Source organism: Notolabrus celidotus, chromosome 5 (assembly GCF_009762535.1).
Source record: "Notolabrus celidotus isolate fNotCel1 chromosome 5, fNotCel1.pri, whole genome shotgun sequence".
NCBI classification, from domain to species: Eukaryota; Metazoa; Chordata; class Actinopteri; order Labriformes; family Labridae; genus Notolabrus; species Notolabrus celidotus.
In genome coordinates this window covers 10,739,845-10,761,893 of record NC_048276.1, presented here as the reverse complement: position 1 = coordinate 10,761,893, position 22,049 = coordinate 10,739,845, and the positions used below count along the sequence as shown (strand labels likewise).

Below are 22,049 nucleotides of genomic sequence, written 5' to 3'. Positions count from 1 at the left end.
AAACCCCTAACGGGCATGTCGAGGGGCCCTCCTAATAAAAAACAAAAAGTTTAAAGTTTATTAGTTTGAATACCTTCAACTTTAACCTTTTTATTCTCAATGTTGTTGTTTACTTCGTACAGTGGCAAACTTTATTACGTTGTTATTATAAGGTAGAGGACTTTGGCCAACTTTGCACTGATTTCTGCACGCGCCAGCAGGAGTCTCTTGTTCCCATAGTAACAAGTCTTCATTCAGACCCGTACCGAGACGGAGTTGGTTTTTGCTCACTTCTTTGATCCCTTAAAAAAGGAGATTTGTTGCTTTTTTCCGCGACCCACGGTGTTTTTGTATCAAGTTGAATGCAACTGGGGAGTCAACGCGCGGTTATATTTGACTTAATGTATGCAAATAGTGAGAAAAGCAGCGTTCAGCTCGTCGTGTAGCCCAGAGACTGTAGCCTCGGCTCTGCTGTGTTCCAGGGTCCGGAAGTTCTCAGGCAAAAAAGGGAGAAAGGCATGAAAAAAAGGAGCTGGAAGACACTTTGGTCCGACTTTCTCCGAGCGCATTGAAACAGTGTTGCCGCTTCTCGCTGCGTTTTCAGAAAGAGCGTCTTTCTTTGGTTCTGTATTGAAACACTGTGTGCTTTAATTCATCGATGGGTCTACCGACGCTGGAGTTCAGTGATTCTTTCCTGGACAGTCCGGAGTTCAGAGAGAGACTGCAGTGCCATGAGATAGAGCTGGAGCGCACCAACAGGTTTATAAAAGACCTTATCAAAGATGGAAACATGCTCGTTTCTGCCCTCAAAAGTAAGTACACCATAATTAAAAGCTTCATTTCGGGGTAAAAGTGTGAGACACCCTAGCAGCTGCATGGTCTGCTGCCTGATAACAGAGACAGCCAAGGCCATCATTTCAAGGAGACAGATTGTGGCCTTAATACTCACACACACGGTAGTTTATAGTTTATTACTTGTATTTGAGATCATGTAGAATGAGCAGCATCACTGAGTAACAAAAGACAGTTAGAAAATCACTACCACGAATCAGTCCTGCCTGTCTTTGTCTGTTTTTTATATGTGGTTTTGCAATCTGGAGATACAGAAATTAGGTAACTTGGAGTTTTTATTCTTAATGTAGGCTTCTAAGCTTCTTAGTATTTGCGCATCCATGTTCTCAGTGATTCAAGTGTTACATAAAGGGACTTAAAGAGCACTTATGGATTGTTTCCAAAAACACACACTGTCATTAAAGGTACAGTGTGTAATTTTTTTCAGAACAGATTTGGTAGAAATTGACTATAATATTCATAATATGTTAAAATAAGTGTATAATCACTATAGAAATGTTGTTAATTGTTACTTAGAGTGAGCCTTTTATATCTACAGAGGAGAGGGTCCCCTTCCATGGAGGCAGCCATCTTGCACTGCTGACAAACTAGTAACATTTACATTTTTTGATTTAGTGAGTCGCCATCCAAATTCCTCTGTTTAAGGTAAAATAAGACGAGAGTTGTTGATGCTGTGCGCAAAATAAATTGATCTTAAACCTGACAATTGAAGATCATAATGATCACGCATCACAGGAGCTTTTTGTCCTATAAGGCCATCGTCGCATTACCGACAAGAAGGGTGAGTAAGGGAGTGTAGATTCTGATCGATAAATAGTCCCATTTCTACACACTGTACCTTTAAAACATTGTAAGATACCATAGACTGTATAAGTAATGAACGTAGTATCCGTGACGTCACTCATCTGTTTCTGCAGCGCTGTTTTGAAGCCAATCGTCGGCGTGAGTCATATTGGAAATGCTGAACTCAACCGAAGTGCTGTTGAGCTAGTGTGAGGTAAAGAGGCAGGCTTTGAGACTCCTAGCCAACAGCTACAGTGTTCTGGCCTGTCAATCAAGTCAGTAATGTCCTTATTTGGGCAAAACTCATAATCTTAATATCTTCTGAACCGTCATGTTAGTAAAAAAATTCACCCCTGTACAATGTGTGCCGATCATAGACTGTATAAATAATGGACGTAGTATCCTTGGCGTCACCCATCTGTTGCTGAAGCCAATCAGCGGCAGCAGCCATATTGGAAATGCAGAACTCAACCAGGCATAGTGTGACGTAAAGAGGCAGAGTTTGAGCCTCCGAGCCAACAGCTATGTCAAGTCAAGTCAGCCATGTCCTTATTTGGGCAAAAACTTGTAATCTTAATATCTTCTGAACGCCGCATTAGAAAAAATGTCACCCCTGTACAGTGTGTGCCATAGAGAGATTAGCTACTTAGGGCCAAGACATTTTTTGAACCAGGCTGTAAACATGTTTATTTCTGCTGTAAATATCGTCTTTTTTGAATTGGTGTGTATGTGGTTTCCGGTGTTTCTGCAGCCAGCCTCAAGCAGACACTTGAGAAACTGCAGTTTTTAACACCTTCGCATTGGCTTCAATTCTCGCAGCCGATGGTTTTGTGCATATTCCTGCAGAAATCAGTTTTGTTTATGGAGCTGTTATATGACAAATCCGGGTCCTGTAAACTGTTTAACAAATAATGACATGTGTAAAAGCTCTGCATTCAGTGACATTCAAGACTTCTTCAACTGTTCTGAAATGCTTTAATCAGACAGTTAATAACTATGACTATGAAGGGGTGTATTTGGTGCTGTCTTAGGCTGACAACAGAGAAAATATCTGGTCGACAGGAAATCTATAAATAGAACGCAGCTGTTTCAGGTGTTTCATACATAATCAGCTGATGAGGATTCTGACCCCTCCCTCTTTATCTGAGTTTTGTTGGATGACCTCACATTAAAGCTCAGACACACCCTCACTATGTGGAGGCCTGCGGTTTCTTTGGCTCACCCCCTGATTGAGGTCATTAAAGTGAAAGTGGCTATTGCCTACCCCACACACACACACACACACACACACACACACACACACACACACACACACACACACACACACACACCACACACCAAACACACCAAACACACACACATGATGATGACTGTGTTGACCTTATCCTAACCTAACACTGACCACATGATGGTGAGACATCATGTTGACTGCACTGAACACTGGCTTCTCTGTCACTAGAGTCACAACATGATCTGACCATGAAAATAAACAACAGGTGTGGTGATTTATTAATGATTGATTACAGCTGATTAGGATTTGAATTATAGCTTTGTTTTTTCCTGTTATCCCTGAGATCACTGACCTGAACTGAAGCTGCAATTAATTTTTTTATTTTACTGACTTTTCCCCTTCGTAATTTCTTTCAGCAGGTTCTGTTAAAAATGTTAGTGACTATAATTGACAACTAGACGATAAATCATTGCTATTTCTAATGTAAGCTTATAAGAAAACATTATTACATGAGTTTCCTCATGTTTAGTATACAACTGTTGACTTCCGTGCCTTGAACATGACTACACTGATCACCAGGCAGTAAAGTGATATCAACAGCCATCAAAGAGGATTTTAATGGTTTTATTATGTGTACAGTGCGCTGGTGCGGTTAAAATAGTGCCTATAAGAGGCTGACAGGCAGACCAGTGTCAAGTCAACTCAAGTCACCTTTATTTATATAGCACATTTAAAACCAACCAGTGTTGTCCAAAGTGCTTTACAAGGTAAAAACTACATGAAGACAACAATAAACAACACAACATATTGGGATATTGATGTCCTCCTCATGAGGTGGCCAAAGAGAAGAGATGTGTCTTCAACAAAGATTTAAAACATTCAACAGTGGGGGCCGATCGTAAATGGAGTGGCAAGCCATTCCAGAGCTTGGGGGCCGCAGCTGCAATGGCTCGGTCGCCCCGGGTTTTAAGCCGAGTTTTAGGCACATCCAGGAGCAGCTGATTTGTTGACCTCAGTGCTCGAGCTGGGTTTTGAACATAAAGGATATCGGCCAAGTAGGATGATGCCAATCCTGTCTTTAAACTCTGTTATTGGAGTGTTGTTGGAGTGTTGCTTAAACACGTAAACACAGTTTTCTGAGACTGAGGCTGCTTGAGTAATAATACATTTTTTAAAATTTAAAGTGGCCTTTCTGAGCACTCAAGGTCACCATACAGGGCATATTTCTTTGTTTGTTTTTAAGTTATATTTTTGGGATTTTACACCTTTATTTTATAGAGGAGAAGACGGTGGATAGCGTAGGAAACTGGGAAAAAGTGGGAGAATGACATGCAGGAAGGTGACCAAAGGCTGGATTTGAGCCCAGGCCATCCACGACATGGGCGCACAACTTAACCATTAGGCTAACTCTGCACCCACAGGGCAGAGTCTGAAAAGGAGCAATATAAAAATTAGGCTGATTAAATCAACAAGGCATGATATATTGTAAATAATAAATAAAAAGAGGGAGGGAGTTCCAGGGGCAGAGAGGCTGAAGGCTCTGGACCCATGGTGGTTTAGCAGGCAGGTGGTGTAGTGAGGTGAATGGAAGAAGAAGACCTGAGAGTGCGGCTGGTTGTGTTGATGTGCAGAAGTTCAGAGAGGTATGGAGCAGCGAGGTTATGGAGAGCCTTAAAGGGGAGGAGCAGAATCTTGAAATTGATGCGGGTTTTGACCGGTAACCAGTGAAGCTGCTGAAGGACGGGAGTGATGTGATTAATGGACGGGGTTCTGGTGATGATAGAAGCAGCAGAGTTCTGGACCAGTTGGATGGATTTGAGAGGGAGAGTTTTCTGCAGGTTGTGCTAGTTAGTTTACATCAGACTTTGTTACCTTAGGAACTCAAAGTGGGTGACACTCAAGAGTCTCATAGGAAAGAACAACAGAGGAGAGGGGACATTACACTGAGCTATGTTATGGCACTATTTTGACCTTCTCTTCTGATCTCAGTGTTCCTGATATGGTGCGATCAAACATAACAGTTTGCCTTCTTTATTTACACTTAATCTCTTTGTTTTGCACAACACTGATGTTGTTTGTTGCTGTCATACCATGACTCACCTGTGATCATTGTGTTTTAAGGATGTGTAAGCTGGCATACTCATTGTTTTCACCCAGCTGCATCTGAGGCAGTATCAGAGGGTGATATAGACACTGGTATTGACAGAGTAAACAACATGGCTGGAGAGGTCGGTAGCCTGTTGCAGCAGCTCCAAGCACATCTTTCTTTCTTGTACTACTACTTGCTACTATGTCTGTGTTTCAAAAACCAAATTTACCCCCCAAGGATCACTGAAGTATTAACCTATTGTATCTTGTCTTAACATAAGACATCTTGAGTTATAAACAAGCATTTACTGACTGAATATGTCTCACTGTTTCGTTAGGCCTTTCCCTTGCCGTTCAGCGGTTCTCCCAGTCCCTGCAGGAGTTCCAGTTTGAATGTATCGGAGATGCTGAAACCGATGATGAGATCAATATAGGTGAGGTGAAAATATCTCCTCCATCCCTGATGATCTAGAGAACCAGTGATTGAGACTCTTTAATATGAACACTCTTCATATGTTTACTTTCCTTTTCAGCTCAGTCCTTGAAGGAGTTCTCTCAGCTGTTGAGCACCATGGAGGAGGAGAGGAAACGACTGGTAAGAAAAGAAATGTGAATGCTTGCATGAGTTGTCAGAGAATGAGCGAGAGAGAGGGAGAAGGATGGGTTGGAAAAGAGAGTATGGAAAAGCAGAAAGACATCAAGATTTTCATATGTAGGTCTGAAACCTGAGTACATGAAGATGTGACCTTGACGCCATTTTTAGTGAAATTGAGGTTAAGGGCTGTGTCATTTTTGGTATGCTTGTCTCTTTAAAACTACTCATTTTCTAGATTTATGACAGTTCTATAAATACATTTATGTCTGTCAAGAGAAAAAAAAGTAGACGTTAATAAAATAAAGAATTATTTATATCTTATTTGGTCAGATTTTTCCTTGTCTTTTCACAGCATTCTTTACTCTAAATGACACGATCAACATGGTTGTGTGTCATACATTTTATTGAATAATATATAGAATCCACTGAGTTTTGGAGGGCTTTAGAAAGAAATTATACTTTAAAAATATCCCTGGTCTTGCTCTGATGCTCCTCTGAGTATGCTAATAGACCAGAAGCCCTCAAACTGAAAGTCTGAATCAGTTTTCCGTTTCAGCTAAATAAGGAAAAGTTCTCCGGCCGTTGTGCTGCACTTTGTTGACAGCTTCGTTTGTTTCCGCCTCTCTTGGGGACTTTCACTTAGTGCCTCAAACTTTGTCTTTATCTGGGTTTCCCCACAAGTCTGATTCACACTTCTGCTGGGAAAGAAGATTGTGCCAGCGTCAGTGAGAGCTCCATGGCGATTAGGAAAGAGTCATTTTCGACTCACAGACCCTCCATCAAACACAGGTCTTTGTGTGGGAGTTACTGGAGTCTGGCACAGTCTACGAAAAGGCATACCTCTGTGCATTTCCAAGTGTATGTGTATAGTGTGCTCCCTTATGCATATCCCTGTGTGTGTGTGTGTGTGTGTGTGTGTGTGTGTGTGTGTGTGTGTGTGTGTGTGTGTGTGTGTGTGTGTGTGTGTGTGTGTGTGTGTCTTTGTGGCTGTGTGCATGGTCTGGTTACAGAGGAACCATGTGGAACCTATTCTGCCAATTCCCCAGTGAGACTTAGAGCAGAGCTCTGACTGCCTGGGAAAGTCCATAAATGGGTTCTGTGTGTGTGTGTGTGTGTGTGTGTGTGTGTGTGTGTGTGTGTGTGTGTGTGTGTGTGTGTGTGTGTGTGTGTGTGTGTGTGTGTGTGTGTGTGTGTGTGTGTGTGTGTCTCGGCTCTCTCTCTTTCTTTGTCTGTGTGTTTTAATTGAACACTTTTCCACTGCCACAGTACGCACTCTACTCTACTACACTCATTACTGAGTTAAAGGGCAGCAACAGGGGAAATCCCTACCTGCTCAACCCAGAAGCAGCATTACAGCGATTTGACAATGCCCCTCAGTCTCTTAGTATTCAGTTTCATCCTGTGTGTTGTAATGTACCAGACAAAAAAAGAGTATACAGAGAGAGCCAACCTTTCTTGGGAACTGAAGTGGAACTAACCTGAAGTGAAGTGAAAGTTGGATCATGATTCAGGGCTAGGAAGCTATTTAGAGTCTGATGCTTAAATCAACCAGACAGAACAAAGCAGGACGTGACAGACTTGAGCAATATAAAGTCTCATGACTGAAGAGCACTGGGACCTAATATAAACACCAGGGCTCTGATAAACGCTCTGTAGCTTTCCTTTTCGTGACCAGTTTTCTCAAGCATACTGTACTGTCAGCTCCATAAATATCACCACAGTTATAATGTCATTATTTAAGGTTTGGAAGATTTGCATGTCTGATCATGTTGACTTGTTGTTTTGATTGAAGCCAGGATCTTTCATAATATCTATCAGTTGATGTGTGGATTAATCAATCAAGCCTGTAAGAGATTTAATTTGAAGAATAAGAGGCATATGAGATGATGCCAAGTTGGTCATCAAAGATTTAATGTTCAACGACAAAAACAGTTTACAACAGGCAAACAAAAATCCCAACACATCTTTACCTGATAGATCAGTCAGGCTCCAGTACATACTACGACACTTCTTATTTTTTTATGATAGTTTTATTGAGAAATATGGAAAATGTACAGTAACAGATCAAGGTTGGGAATTACAAAAGCAAAGACATGTATAGTGAGTAACTATAATAACAGAATACTTTGCATCCCAGTTAGTCAGGCAAAATAAATCAATAATAATAATAATAATAATAATAAAAATAATAACAATAATAATAATAATAGTAATTATAATAATTATAATATATCCTAGGACTACTTCCCTCTTACCTCCTCGCATACATTGCACAAAACAACTCAGGAAGTCATAATCTTCGATCTCAGGATCTTTTAATATTATCTGTTCCGAGGGTCAGGACTGAACTTGGGAAAAAGGCCTTCAGGTTTGCTGCTCCCTCGATCTGGAATGCTTTACAAAAGGATCTAAAACTGTCTGATATGATATCTTTGAATGCTTTTAAGTGGTCTTTAAATGACTTGAAGGCTGAAGCATCTGTCTGTAGATGTTTTGTTTAAATGTGACATGCTGTTTTTCTGGAGGTACCTGTTGTGTAGCTGTTGTATGCATCTGCTATTTGTATTTATGTCTATTGTAAAATTGTAACTTTGTAACTGTGCTGCTGCCTATCTTGGTCAGGACTCTCTTGGAAAAGAGATTTTTAATCTCAATGAGCATTTCCTGGTTAAACAAAGGTTATAATAAATGTTGACATTGCTACAACACTTCTGCTCTAAAAGGGTCTCCAGTCAAACAAAATAATATGCATTTTTTTTTAAGTTTAGACATTGAATTGGACCTTATCTTTGGTGTTTAATGTCAACTTCTATTCTCAAAGGAAGTAGAACTCACAAGAATTCTGTCTCTTCAAGAAAACTGAACCATAAAAGAGAAGCATTGCTCAAGCAGTCAGATTCAACAAAATGTATCTGGAGTCAAGCAGTGAAGTTCTTACTGCCGCCCTCATGGAGCACTAACTCTTGGTGTTTACTGTTATAACACTCACTTGTGTTTTCTGTTTTCCTGTCTCAGATCCAGAACGCTGACGACGTGTTGATCTCACCACTTGAGAGGTTTCGTAAAGAGCAGATTGGAGCTGTGAAGGTACATTTCAGGCAATAATCAACACATAGTAACTGAACCGCTTCATGTTTGCTTGAACTTTTCACAAGCTCTGCTGGGGCGAGTCAGTGAGGTTCAGTTCATTTGTGTAAAGTAGTTCTATAACGCTGTAGGGGGGTGATCAAAACGTTTGTCCTGCTCTGGTCTGGTCTCAGTTGTCCTCTCAGTCAGTGGTCAGAGAATTTGGTTCGTTCTGATAAACGATGGATCACAGTCCAGTGTCAGTAACAGGGTCATGGGAACGGACACTGAGAGGGAAGACAGGGAGCACGTCACAGACAGAGAGATAGCTGCACTCAGTGAGGCAATATAAACACTTAGTGAGTCTAGTGTCTGGTTTCAGCAGCTGTCTCCAGTCTTATTATTCAATTTATCTAATTTCTGCTTCTTTCTTAGAGTGAACAAATCAGCAGAGACAGTGGCATCCTACAGAAGGCAGCTTTATAAAAATAACAGAACTGGTCAAAGCTATGAACTACCCTAAGAGAGAAATCACAGCTCACTTCTCAGCCTGCAGAATGTAGCAGGAGTGTGTGAGCAGCACATCCTCACACCAATGTTTTTGAGCAAAGAAAGAGAGGCTTTTCATCGAGAGTTTAGAGCTGCAGCTGTTGTGGAAAATATCTGTTGTCCTGAATATTTTGGCAGTGTCTCTTCATTTAGATTATTAATGGTTTCTCTGAACTGAGTCACAGCAGTTTCTGCTTCAGGGCTGGTTTGCTCATCAAAAAATATTTCAGTGGCATGAAAGATCACATCGGATACAAAGACCTTGTTAAGGCAAAAAGTTAGTCACGGCAACAACAGGCTTAGTTGAGATGTATAGACACAAGGGCCTTCATACATTGAGGCAAGTTAGCATAGTTTTTTTCAAGGTTTTTAGGCACCCTGAGATTTTACTCATGCAGCAGAACTCAGTACTATTTACTGTTTAGGTACTGATTGAAAACAGACTAATTGACAGTGCTAGCATGAGAAAACCTAACAAAATATGTTGCTTATATATAGCAATAGGGATGTTTCCAGGTGTTCGCCTAGGTTGGCAGAGGCAACCCCCTGTAATCAACCCTGGCACCAATCCATTTTCCTAAACTTTATTTTGTCTATCTGCCTGGCCTGGATTGAATTTAGCTTTTTAAAAACTTTAAAAAAAACCTAAAAAAAAAACATTGATTGCAAAACAGAAGAAAGCATGTAAAAAAAATGTAAAAATATATCCTTTATCACGTTGTGTCCTAACAATCACACTGTGTGAAAATATTTGACAACATTTAGACTCAAGTACTAGTTTATTGGTTACAGCAAGTCACTGTGTTGTTTTCACAGTAAATTACAGAGAAGACAGCATGCATATCCTGTGACATACAGTCTCCTATGATGTTGGGTTATTGTGAAGGAGGCAATACCTGTTCACTGTAATGTACCAAGATATAAACTTCCTATTTGTGTTCCACATTAATGTATATTAGTGCCTAACAGACCTCAATAAACAAAAAAAAACTGTGGAAAAAGATTTATAAGATAAGATAGTCCTTTAATCGTCTCACATACGTGGAAATTTAAGTTTCACAGCAGCAAAGTAGACAGTGCAAAAGAGTATAAAGCGAACAAGAGCCTATAAAATATCAATTATTAAACAGTTATTATCAATTAAATTAATTAAAGAGGTAAAAAATAAGCATATCTTAAAACATATATATATATATATATATATTACTGGTTATAGAGTCTGACCACTGCAGGAAGAAAATATATATGTCCAAAGCTTGATCCGCACCATGACCTGGATGACTGAGAACCTTCACAGACAATATATATATATATATATATATATATTTTTTTTTTATATCCCTCAAAGTAGAAAATCATTAAACATATTATTTACTTCTGGTATTAAAACGTGTGCTGTTTTCTCTGTGTTGTGTTTTCCTTCACACCTGCATTTTCTCAGGAGGGGAAGAAACAGTTTGACAAGGAGACAGAGAGATATTACTCTGTTCTGGAGAAACACCTCAGCCTGTCCTCCAAAAAGAAGGAATCGCAGCTCATTGAGGTACATTGTTCAATTCTGAAAATCCCACACCAAGTTCTTCTCACATTTGTAACATAAAGTTTATTAAAGAGTTGTTGCTGTTCTTGTTGCAGGCTGATTCACAGATGAGCAAGGACAGGCAGGTTTTTTATGATGCATCTCTGCAGTATGTCTTCAAGATCCAAGAAGTGCAGGAGAGAAAGAAGTTTGAATTTGTGGAGCCGGTGAGTTCACATCACATTAACATAATGATGTTGTTTATATTAAACCTTTGTATGATCTCACCTGCTATACTTAGTGTGGGGCTACACATTTCATTAGTACACTCGAGGTTTGGTTAGTAATCAGCTTTTTTTGCTGCTTTAGTAGAGCTGTCATGTCGCTCTCTCAGATGTTTTCTGGTCTCTGCAGATGGAAAAAACTGTCAACAATAACAATGTTTCACCGCAGGAAAATATGCCAGACAAGTCTGTTTTTGTAAACAATGATGTAAACATCTAGTCATTACGGCAGCCAAGCCAGTAATGACCATGTGTGTGTAAACAGACAAGATCATGAAAGACAGCTCGGTCAAGGTTTAAAAAAACACACATTACACACCACTGTTTGGCCGGTGATAAAAAAGGTTTCAGTTGATAGATATCAGTAAAGCCCTCTTTCCTGTTGCTGTAAGAGCACTTCCTGGTACTGAGATCTCATCCACCAACACAGAGGGAAATGCTTTGTTGTAAAGTAAACAAGGGCAGCAAACCAAACAACAGGCAGAGTTCGGGGATTTTTTCTTCTGCAGAGAGACTTTGATTGATTAAGCAGATGACTGACATCATTGTCTTCAAAATCCTCTCTTTATAACTTGAGACTTCAAAGCTCTACACTAATATCTTTCCTGCTTATTTTTTCCCTCTGCTCTTTCAGTTATTAGCCTTCCTGCAGGGTTTGTTTACATTCTACTACCATGAGGGTTACGAGCTGGCCAGGAGTTTGGATCCCTACAGCAGCACTTCAGTTCAACCTACAGAATGTAAGTGTTCACACTCCACACCTCGGGCACAGAATGTATGTCATTTGTGAAGTATTTGCAAGTATTTTTTTCATTGTGTGGTCTACCTGTCTCTGAAGCCGCTAAGCAAAGTATCCGCAACTGGTACTTCCTGGGAATTGTACACACCTGGTATACCTAACATGTTCAAACACACAATATGAGCTACTTTGAGCCCCAGTATTAACAGGGCTTGATCTAGAACAGAAACACATGTAGTATGGCCTCTACAGTTCATGAATGGTCGAATGGAAAGAGTCAAAGTTGAATACATTGATCACAGCTTATATGCAGCTGTAAACTCCCCCGACTGCAGTAAAACCACTGGGCACTACTAGCTCTTTACAGTTTGTCCCTCATTTTTTTGAATGAGATGTAGTGACTTCTCCTTGTAGAGTAAAACATGTATTCAACTTCTGCATCGTAGGATTTTGTAGCAAATGATTTGACAATAAAGCAGTTACTTTTAAAAGTTAAGGGAGTAATTCAGATATGTGTCATTCAGCAAAAAACACAACTTGTATAAGACTCATCTGAACCAAGAAACTTGCTTCCTTTTTAAAGATTGTGTTAGTTTCAAATAAATATGTCCTATATGCTCCCTTTTATTGTAGTTGCTATGTCTATGTGTGTTGATAAGGCTCGCAATAACTTTGAAAGTACACGTGCGGAGGTTGAGCGGCTGATGAAGAGGATCCGCTCTGCAGAAGAAGACTTCAAAGCCCCCAGCTGCTTCACCATGGAGGGTTATCTGTACATACAGGAGAAACGTAAGCTCTTCTTGTCCACTTCTGAAGTGACAAAAAGAAAGCAGACTTATTTTCTTGAAACACAAGCACAAGTTCAGTCAGACAACTCATGTTTACTTAAGTTAAAGTTTATTGCAGCACACAGTATTGTGTTTGACGTATGGGCTCCGAACCTCATTACTCAGCATAGATTATTTAAATGCAGACATTTAGGAGCAATGAGATAGGACTAACCTCCTCGGAGCCCGCAGGTGGATGCCGGGGTGGAGGTGGGTACAAGTTTAGCACACAGCACTGAGCAGGACAGCAGGAGCACTAGCAAAGCAGAGGCAGAGACGAGGAAACTTGCAGCTTAAATAGACCGCCAATGAAAGGATGTTGAGATCAGCTGATAGGGAGGATGATGACGTGTCAGTATGAATGAGCGCAGCTTGAGTTGTCTGCCTGAACTAGCTTGCAGGCGGCGCTCCATTAAGTGTACAAAAATCACTTGTTTGTGTTATAGGTCCACTGGGTAGTGTGTGGACCAGATACTACTGCACCTATGAAAAAAGCTCAAAGATGTTCAGCATGAGCAACACTGAGGCCAGACCAGCCAGCAGACAGGTAAGGCTTTAGGACAAACAAAGAACAAGAAAACCGATCGCATAACTCCTCTTTTTAAAACTCTGCACTGGTTACCTGTCTCTTTTAGAATTGATTTTAAAGTCCTTTTAATTGTTTTTAAAGCTTTTAACAGCCTTGCTCCTCCATACATCACTAATCTTCTGTCATTTTATGTTCCACCATGATCACTAAGGCCCTCAAATGCTTCCCTTTTAAATGTTCCTCATGTTGTTCCTGTTGTTTTCTGTCTCTGTTCTTTTGTGAAGCACTTTGGGCTGTATGCTTGAATGTATGAAAGGTGCTATATAAATACAAATGTGTTAAGTTGAGTTGTTTGTACTACAATGTAGACTTGTGAAAATCCATTCCGAACTTTGATACAACATATAAAGTGATCAGAGCAAATTCATCTCTCTGTTAACAGAACGGTGTGGTGACTGTCCCACCTGAGGTGTTCAGACTGCGCTCCTGTGTCAGAAGGAAGACTGATTCCATCGACAAACGTTTCTGCTTCGACCTCGAGGTGGTAGAGAGGTGAGAGGGAAAGATGACTGAGATGTTGTGTGTCTACTCAATTACTCGTGAAGTTTATTTGTTTTTGGATATGTATACTTTTTTTTACTCTTCTGGGTTGGGTTAATAATATCTTTTTCTCTGCAGGCACAGCGTCATTACCTTGCAAGCACTCTCTGAAGCAAATAGGCGGCTGTGGATGGAGGCAATGGACGGGAAAGAGCCTGTATGAAAATAAATACTGTTAAATGAAAAATGCCTATGATACAGTTTCTTCAGAAAGTCAATAACCGTTAGGTAGAAAGCAAGTGCAGCCAACTTTCACACTCGTACTTTCGTTCTAATGCATATTTTTTAATTTTCTGTATTTTAGATTTACACTCTGCCATCACTGCTCAGTAAAAAGGAGGAGAGTAAGTATCTTTATCGATCCTATCAAATGACCTCCACTAACATTTCTTGCCCTGTGTAGCAGTTGTACCTAAAAACGTTTTATTTCACAGCTTTTCTGAACGAGGCAGGCCTCAACTTTGTGAAGAAGTGCATTGAGTTGGTTGAAACAAGAGGTATTCCTCTTTTGAATGTCCATACTGGAGAAATAACTCAAATAAGAATTGAATTTGTGCAATGTTTGTCAAGTATTTTAATACATGCGTGTGTGTGTGTGTGTGTGTGTAGGCATTACCACCCTGGGTCTGTACAGGACTGGGGGCGTCAACTCCAAAGTGCAGCGCTTGATGACAAGTGTGTTTGGTAAGAAAAGGCCCTGCTTTCCTCTGTAGGGTGTTATTTTTCTTTGTGGATAAGCTCAACTCAAGCACAAAGAATAGAACATGTATAAAGATATAAATCATACTTTATTATTGGATGTCCTATAGCATCCACAGCTCCTGCTGACTTGCAGCTGGATGGAGACGCCTGGGACAACAAGACCATCACTAGTGGCCTCAAGAATTATTTCAGGTAACAGCATAATGCAGTTCAGTCCTTTTGATTCACACTTCTCTTGGCACATAAAGTCATCATTTGTAATGCCCGTGCAGGTGTCTGGCAGAACCAGTGCTGACCTACAGACTGCATAAAGAATTCATCAAGGCTGCAAGTAAGATCCCTCTGTGTGATAGAGCTTTATAGACAACCACACAATCTGTGGTTATCTTTCCTTATTCCAACTATACACTTCATTCATTTACCACCTCATACATTTTCACTCATGCAAGCAGCAGCATGTAATGTCACCCTCTCACCTTGAAAGTGTTTTTAATGCTATGGAGTCTTTGTTCCTCCAACAGAGTATGATGATCAGAAGTACAGAGTGAGAGCAATCCATGCACTTGTGCACAAACTGCCAGAGAAAAACAAAGTGATGTTAGATCTGTTAACCAACCACCTCTTCAAGTAAGTACATATGAACAACACCATGCTGTTAGAGCATTTGATTTTATTAGATGTTTTAATTGTTTATGTGAGAGTCTCTTAATTTTTAGTTCTCATTTGAAAATCATCATGAAGCCACAGAACACTTCCTGGATTTATTTAAAAGTTGTCTGACAATTGGTTTGAAATGACGGGCTATGAAATGTAGATGAATAAAATCCACACACAAAAAGATTAGTCGCAGGATGATATATTCATAACTACATTGCTGTAATATAATAAAAAATATAATGGTAACTATTGAGAATTTAACACACTGTTTTGATAGTTTCTGCCAACACTTTTTTTCTCCATCATATGATATTCAAATACAAACATGTGTGCCATGCATTGGGCGGCTGTGGCTCAGTGTTAGAGTGGGTTGTCTGTCAATTTGAAGGTTGGGGTTTCAACACAAGGTCCTGCTGTCCACCTGCCGAAGTGTCCTTGAGCAAGACATTTACCCATAAAAATGGTGTGAATGAGATTAGTTAATACTGATGGGTGCTTTACATAGCAGCCTCTGCCATCAGTGTATGAATGTGGTGTGAATGGATGAATGTGGCTTTTAGTGTAAAAACGCTTTGGACTAGGGTTAGTGTTAAGATTAGGGTTAGGGTTTGGATTAGGGTTAGGGTAAGGGTTTGGGTTAGGGTGAGGGTTGGGGTTAGTGTTTGGATTAGGGTTAGGGTTTCAACTAGGGTTAGGGTTTGGATTAGGGTTAGGGTTTGAACTAGGGTTAGGGTTTGGATTAGGGTTAGGGTAAGGGTTTGGGTTAGGGTGAGGGTTGGGGTTAGTGTTTGGATTAGGGTTAGGGTTTGAACTAGGGTTAGGGTTTGGATAAGGGTTAGGGTTTGAACTAGGGTTAGGATTAGGGTTTGGATTAGGGTTAGGGTTTAAACTAGGTTTAGGTTTAGGTTGACCAGACAACTAGACAAAGCACTATATAAATACTGAATCCTTTTAACATTTGTTTTTGTGTATGTGTGTGTGTTTTTGTGTTTGTTCTTGTAGGGTGTCCTCCCACTGTGACCAGAACATGATGACTGTTTCCAATCTTGGGATGATCTTTGGTCCCACTTTGATGAGGTCACAGGAGGAGACAGTTGCTGCCATGATGAACATCAAGTTTCAGAACATTGTGGTGGAGATTATCATTGAAAACCATGACAAGGTACATACACCCATAGCACCCACACATATATACAGACACAGACATACACTTGTATTCACATTCACAAACATACACATGAATGCTGTGTGATCTTGTCAGATTTTTGGTGAGGCCCCAGACCTGTCAGTGCCGTTGCCTCAGGCTCCACCCTCACGGTCCACTCCTCGGAGAAGCAAAGCTATTTGTCTGTCATCTGGAAAGAGGAAGGCCCGCCTCTACCCTCCTACCCTCTGCCTGGCAGACAACGACAGTGAGTCCCTCTGCAGCCTCCAGCTCCTGAGTCTCATTACTCATGAACACCTGTATGCATCCATCTGAATCTACTTTGTACATCTATAACAGTACATTACAAATGGTGATGGTGGGATTTCAGTTTTACAGGTGTCTGATCAAAAATAATCTTATAAACCAAAGTAACATTGGAGCTGGTCCTCTGTTGGTATCACATTCCATGGTAGTTCATTGAGGGTTGGTTGTGATCTTTCAGTCTAGAAAGAGTAAGCGTCCCACTAGCCCTGCTATCCTTAGTAAGGTAAAAATATTCACAAATAGATGTGATGCAGATGATTTGTGTCCTGCTTTCTTTGAGTCATTTAAATGGTTATTGCTGTTTTCTCTTACATTAAAAAAAATAGTCATCATTGAGATCAGGGTTATTCTCGGTTTTGTATTTCTATGTTTGCTCTGTTTTTAACCTGAAGCACTTGAAAAATAGTATAATGGTTCTATTTAAGCAAACGCATCATTATTGTTACATTGAGCTTGACAGCTGAAACTTTTTCAGCTTTACTAACATTATAAAACATGTGCTTTTTGGCACATTACAGCTTCAATTCATGTCAGTTTTGAATTAAGTCTCAGAAATTTACACTTTGGAAAACCCCTGACTGGAACAAATTCACAGATGAGTGTTTGGGCTGACACAATATCAGTTGGATCAGTGAGCAATCTCTTGTTACTCACCTTGATATCATTCTGTCTCTTTATTATTTTATTATTTTTAATATCTCATTCCAGGTGACACATTTAGCAGCAGCCCCAGCACGACTCCGATGGGCAGCCAGGAGTCTCTGTCCTCTCACTCCTCTGAAAAGAACGGCCTGTCTCAAACCTCTCCTCCATCCTCCCCTCCTGCCAATGCTGACTCATCCTCCACGCCTCAGCTGACTCCTCCAGCTTCTTCTCCCTGTCCCCCATCTAATATCTCTTTGAACGGGAAGGATCAGAAACAGCTGACAGACAGCGGCGCCTCCCCTTGCCTCACACCTGCCTCTTCCCGGACCTCCTCCCAGCTAAATCCTACCCAGCAAACTTCCTCTGTGTCCTCCTCCTTGTCCTCTTTACTCTCCGAAGACAGGACTCTGTCTGACAAAGGAAACTCAACAGCCTCCTTGTCATCTGTAAAGGGATCAAGATGTCCCTCCATAGCCTCTTCTTCTACCACTTCCATCCAGCTCTCCTCTGTGGAGCGCGCCTCCTCTCTCAGGGAGGGACGACCTGTGCAGAGAGTGTCGTCCGTCTCCTCTTTGAAGAGCACTAATTCTGTGGATCAAGGAAATGCCTCCTCCACTCTCACAGAAACAAAAGTGACAGATTTGACCTCTCCTCCGCGACAGCTCAGAAAAACTTACAGGACCGCCTCCACTTCCTCTTCCTCCTCCTCTTCATTATTTCCCTACCGGCTCTCCACATCTTCCTCCCTCACCTCCCTGCACATCTCTGAGGGTGAGTACAGCTCTGTTGGATAAAGTTTAATCAAAGTATAGGTCTTCTTTTTTGTGTGTGGTTCTGACGTCTTGTGTTGTCTCAAAGATTATAAAAGCTGTCATGGATCAGTCCAGAGTCTTATGTTACTGGACCCTCAAGATACAACACACTCACGAAGAACATCACACATCCGCTGTGGCTCTGATCTGACCGGGAAACACTCTGCAGCCACCACATCCAGCAACGGCTACCAGAGGCCTGCATCAGTGTGAGTGTCTGTGAGAAAGAGTATAAAACTCAGACGATAATCTTGGACCATGAATAGTGTTGTCAGCTTTGTGCTGTCGTCTTATATTTAATAATTTATTAACATTAAATTAAAAGACAATAGTCATTGCGACAGACGGCACCATTCATCTGTTAAGTGAGTGTAGCCCTTGTGACTGAGCCAAGATATCACTCACTTCTACAGTGCCAGGAGGATGAAAGATGAATAGACAATGTGATCTGACTGCTGTTAGGGTTAGGATTAGGCTTAGGTTTAGGGTTAGGGATAGGATCAGGTTTAGGGTTAGGGTTAGGATTAGGATTAGGGTTTGGATTAGGGTTAGGATTGGGGTTAGGGTTAGGGTTAGGGTTGGGGTTAGGGTTAGGGTTGGGGTTAGGGTTGGGGTTAGGGTTAGGGTTAGGATTAGGGTTAGGGTTAGGGTTGGAGTTAGGGTTAGGGTATGGATTAGTGTTAGGATTAGGGTTAGGATTAGGGTTAGGGTTAGGGTTAGGATTAGGGTTAGGGTTGGAGTTAGGGTTAGGGTTAGGATTAGGGTTAGGATTAGGGTTAGGATTAGGTTTAGGGTTAGGGTTGTGATTAGGGTAAGGGTTGGAGTTAGGGTTAGGGTTAGGATTAGGGTTAGGGTTGTGATTAGGCTTAGGGTAAGGATTAGGGTTAGGGTAGGGTTAGGGTTAGGGTTGGGGTTAGGGTTAGGGTTGTGATTAGGATTAGGATAAGGGTTAGGATTAGGGTTGGAGTTAGGGTTAGGATTAGAGTTGGGGTTGTGATTAGGGTTAGGGTTAGGATTAGGGTTAGGGTTGTGATTAGGGTTAGGGTTAGGATTAGGGTTAGGGTTAGGGTTGGGGTTAGGAGTTGGGGTTAGGGTTAGGGTTGTGATTAGGATTAGGGTTAGGATTAGGTTTAGGGTTAGGGTTGGAGTTAGGGTTAGGGTTGTGATTAGGGTTAGGGTTGGAGTTAGGGTTAGGGTTAGGATTAGGGTTAGGGTTGTGATTAGGGTTAGGGTAAGGATTAGGGTTAGGTTAGGGTTAGGGTTGGGGTTAGGGTTAGGGTTGTGATTAGGATTAGGATAAGGGTTAGGGTTAGGGTTAGGGTTGGAGTTAGGGTTAGGATTAGGGTTAGGGTTGTGATTAGGGTTAGGGTTAGGATTAGGGTTAGGGTTAGGGTTAGGAGTTGGGGTTAGGGACCGGGTTAGGGTTAGGGTTCGGGTTAGGGGGTAGGGGTTAGGGTTAGGGTAAGGGTTAGGGTTAGGGTTAGGGTTAGGGTTGTGATTAGGGTTAGGGTTAGGGTTGGGGTTAGGGTTAGGATTAGGGTTGTGATTAGGGTTAGGGTTAGGGTTGTGATTAGGGTTAGGGTTAGGATTAGGGTTAGGGTTGTGATTAGGGTTAGGGTTAGGGTTGGAGTTAGGGTTAGGATTAGGCTTAGGGTTAGGGTTACGATTAGGGTTAGGTTTGTGATTAGGGTTAGGGTTAGGGTTAGGGTTGGAGTTAGGGTTAGGGTTAGGGTTGTGATTAGGGTTAGGGTTAGGGTTGTGATTAGGATTAGGGTTAGGGTTAGGGTTAGGATTAGAGTTAGGGTTAGGGTTGTGATTAGGGTTAGGGTTAGGGTTGTGATTAGGATTAGGGTTAGGGTTAGGGTTGGAGTTAGGGTTAGGGTTAGGGTTAGGGATTAGTGATTAGGATTTGGGTTAGGGTTAGGGTTATGGTTGGAGTTAGGGTTAGGGTTGTGATTAGGGTTAGGGTTAGGGTTATGATTAGGGTTGTGATTAGGATTAGGGTTAGGGTTGGAGTTAGGGTTAGGATTAGGGTTAGGGTTGGGGTTAGGGTTAGGATAAGGGTTAGGGTTAGGGTTAGGGTTGTGATTAGGGTTAGGGTTGTGATTAGGGTTAGGGTTAGGATTAGGGTTAGGGTTAGGATTAGGGTTAGGGTTAGGGTTAGGATTAGGGTTAGGGTTGGAGTTAGGATTAGGGTTAGGGTTGTGATAAGGGTTAGGGTTAGGATTAGGGTTAGGGTTAGGGTTGTGATTAGGGTTAGGGTTAGGGTTGTGATTAGGATTAGGTTTAGGGTTAGGGTTGGAGTTAGGGTTAGGGTTAGGGTTGTGATTAGGATTAGGGTTAGGGTTGGAGTTAGGGTTAGGTTTAGGGTTAGGGTTAGGGTTGTTATTAGGGTTAGGGTTAGGGTTGTGATTAGGGTTAGGGTTGTGATTAGGATTAGGGTTAGGGTTGGAGTTAGGGTTAGGGTATGGATTAGTGTTAGGATTAGGGTTAGGATTAGGGTTAGGGTTAGGGTTAGGATTAGGGTTAGGGTTGGAGTTAGGGTTAGGATTAGGGTTAGGGTTGGAGTTAGGGTTAGGGTTGTGATTAGGATTAGGGTTAGGGTTAGGGTTGGAGTTAGGGTTAGGGTTGGGGTTAGGGTTAGGGTTTTGATTAGGATTAGGGTTAGAGTTAGGGTTAGGGTTGGAGTTAGGGTTAGGGTTAGGGTTAGGGTCTTGATTAGGATTAGGGTTAGGGTTAGGGTTGGAGTTAGGGTTAGGATTAGGGTTAGGGTTAGGGTTGTGATTAGGGTTAGGTTTAGGGTTGTGATTAGGGTTAGGGTTAGGGTTAGGGTTAGGGTTAGTCCGAGATGAAGTGCGTTGAAACATCTGACAAACATCGAAGAAATGCAGTGTCAGAGTGCAATGTCCAAAGATAAGACTATATTAAAATGCTTTCGTCAGTGTGTTGTTGAAAGGTGATCGAGAACGGTATGGATCTAACTTTGTGATTCTGTGTTACAGATTATCAACCGGTCTATCGCAGCGTGCAAGCTCAGTTTTCTCTTCAGCATTAGACATTTGTTCCACTGGACGGTGAGTATAATTGAGCATTCTGGCACATACTTTGAGGTGTTAATTTGTCAGTGCTTTATATCCAAACACTGAAGCCTTAAGTTTTCATAGACCAAATGTATCCTGATAAACTAAATCCTCCTGCATCATTTTCACTGATTGATTGTTCCTTTTTTTCTTAGGGATGCAAAAGCTCTATATTCCTGTGAGGCAGAGCACAGCCATGAGCTCAGCTTTCCACAGGGGGCGATGTTTTCAAACGGTAAGAAGTTGCACAGCTGATTAATTTCTAATGAAGTTAGCTTTGCAACTACTTAACTTCTTTGGCATAAATATCTTTATTTACTTCATAAAAACCATTAATACTCTTAATGTTTCAAACAGAAAATGATGTTAAAGATATTATTGTCTGTGACTTCATGAAATAGGGATGAAAGTGTAAAGTTTTATATATGAAGGTCCTGATCCTGATCCTGACTTGTGGTTTGTGTCTTTAGTGTACTCATCTGTGGAACCAGGTTGGCTTCAGGCAACGTTCAATGGAAAAACAGGCCTCATACCTGAAAACTATATTGAATACATGTGATGTGATCACCGCATCTCTGAGTATCACCAAGACCCGAGTTAGTTTGGTGCCTTACCGTGCCTACAGCAATACTCTGTGCTGCTGATCAAAGACATAATATATTTATCATGGAACTGTGACTGTCATCACTGAACCACTGGGGCTGATAATGAATGATGTATTTACTGTATGTATATCAGACTACTATATGTGAACCATGTTGTGTTTAATTAACCAGCTTTAACTAAAACTGTTCAAATCTGATTTGCTGTCTGACTTTTTTGCTTTAAGTTGTAAGCAGATGAGAAGTGCCTTCAGAGGACAGTATTCTTTAATCAATATTGATAACTTTTTAGTTTGTAAGTGATCGTGTTTATTTGAAATGTCCACACCTCTGTGCCTTAAACAGTATGAACTGGTTGTCTATGACTGAATCCTGCCTCATCACTTATATTGTGCTGTCAGTTTCATGCTGTCTAAATAAAATATTTTCTTAAGCTTTT

General features: G+C 41.1%; 1 protein-coding gene across 1 annotated transcript; it reads left to right on the top strand.

Moving 5' to 3' along the window:
• The first annotated feature begins 177 nt into the window (after nucleotides 1-177).
• Nucleotides 178-22,048, top strand: arhgap42a (Rho GTPase activating protein 42a). The gene is given in 25 exon segments (XM_034684497.1): nucleotides 178-791; nucleotides 5,272-5,367; nucleotides 5,467-5,528; nucleotides 8,544-8,615; nucleotides 10,585-10,686; nucleotides 10,779-10,889; nucleotides 11,581-11,663; nucleotides 11,665-11,686; nucleotides 12,345-12,474; nucleotides 12,959-13,059; nucleotides 13,484-13,593; nucleotides 13,720-13,798; nucleotides 13,946-13,985; nucleotides 14,076-14,138; nucleotides 14,251-14,325; nucleotides 14,451-14,535; nucleotides 14,616-14,674; nucleotides 14,865-14,970; nucleotides 16,003-16,162; nucleotides 16,262-16,412; nucleotides 17,180-17,887; nucleotides 17,975-18,137; nucleotides 20,931-21,002; nucleotides 21,164-21,243; nucleotides 21,479-22,048. Coding segments are annotated over 25 exon segments (2,973 nt in total). The 5' UTR covers nucleotides 178-637; the 3' UTR covers nucleotides 21,568-22,048.
• The last annotated feature ends 1 nt before the right edge of the window (nucleotide 22,049 follows it).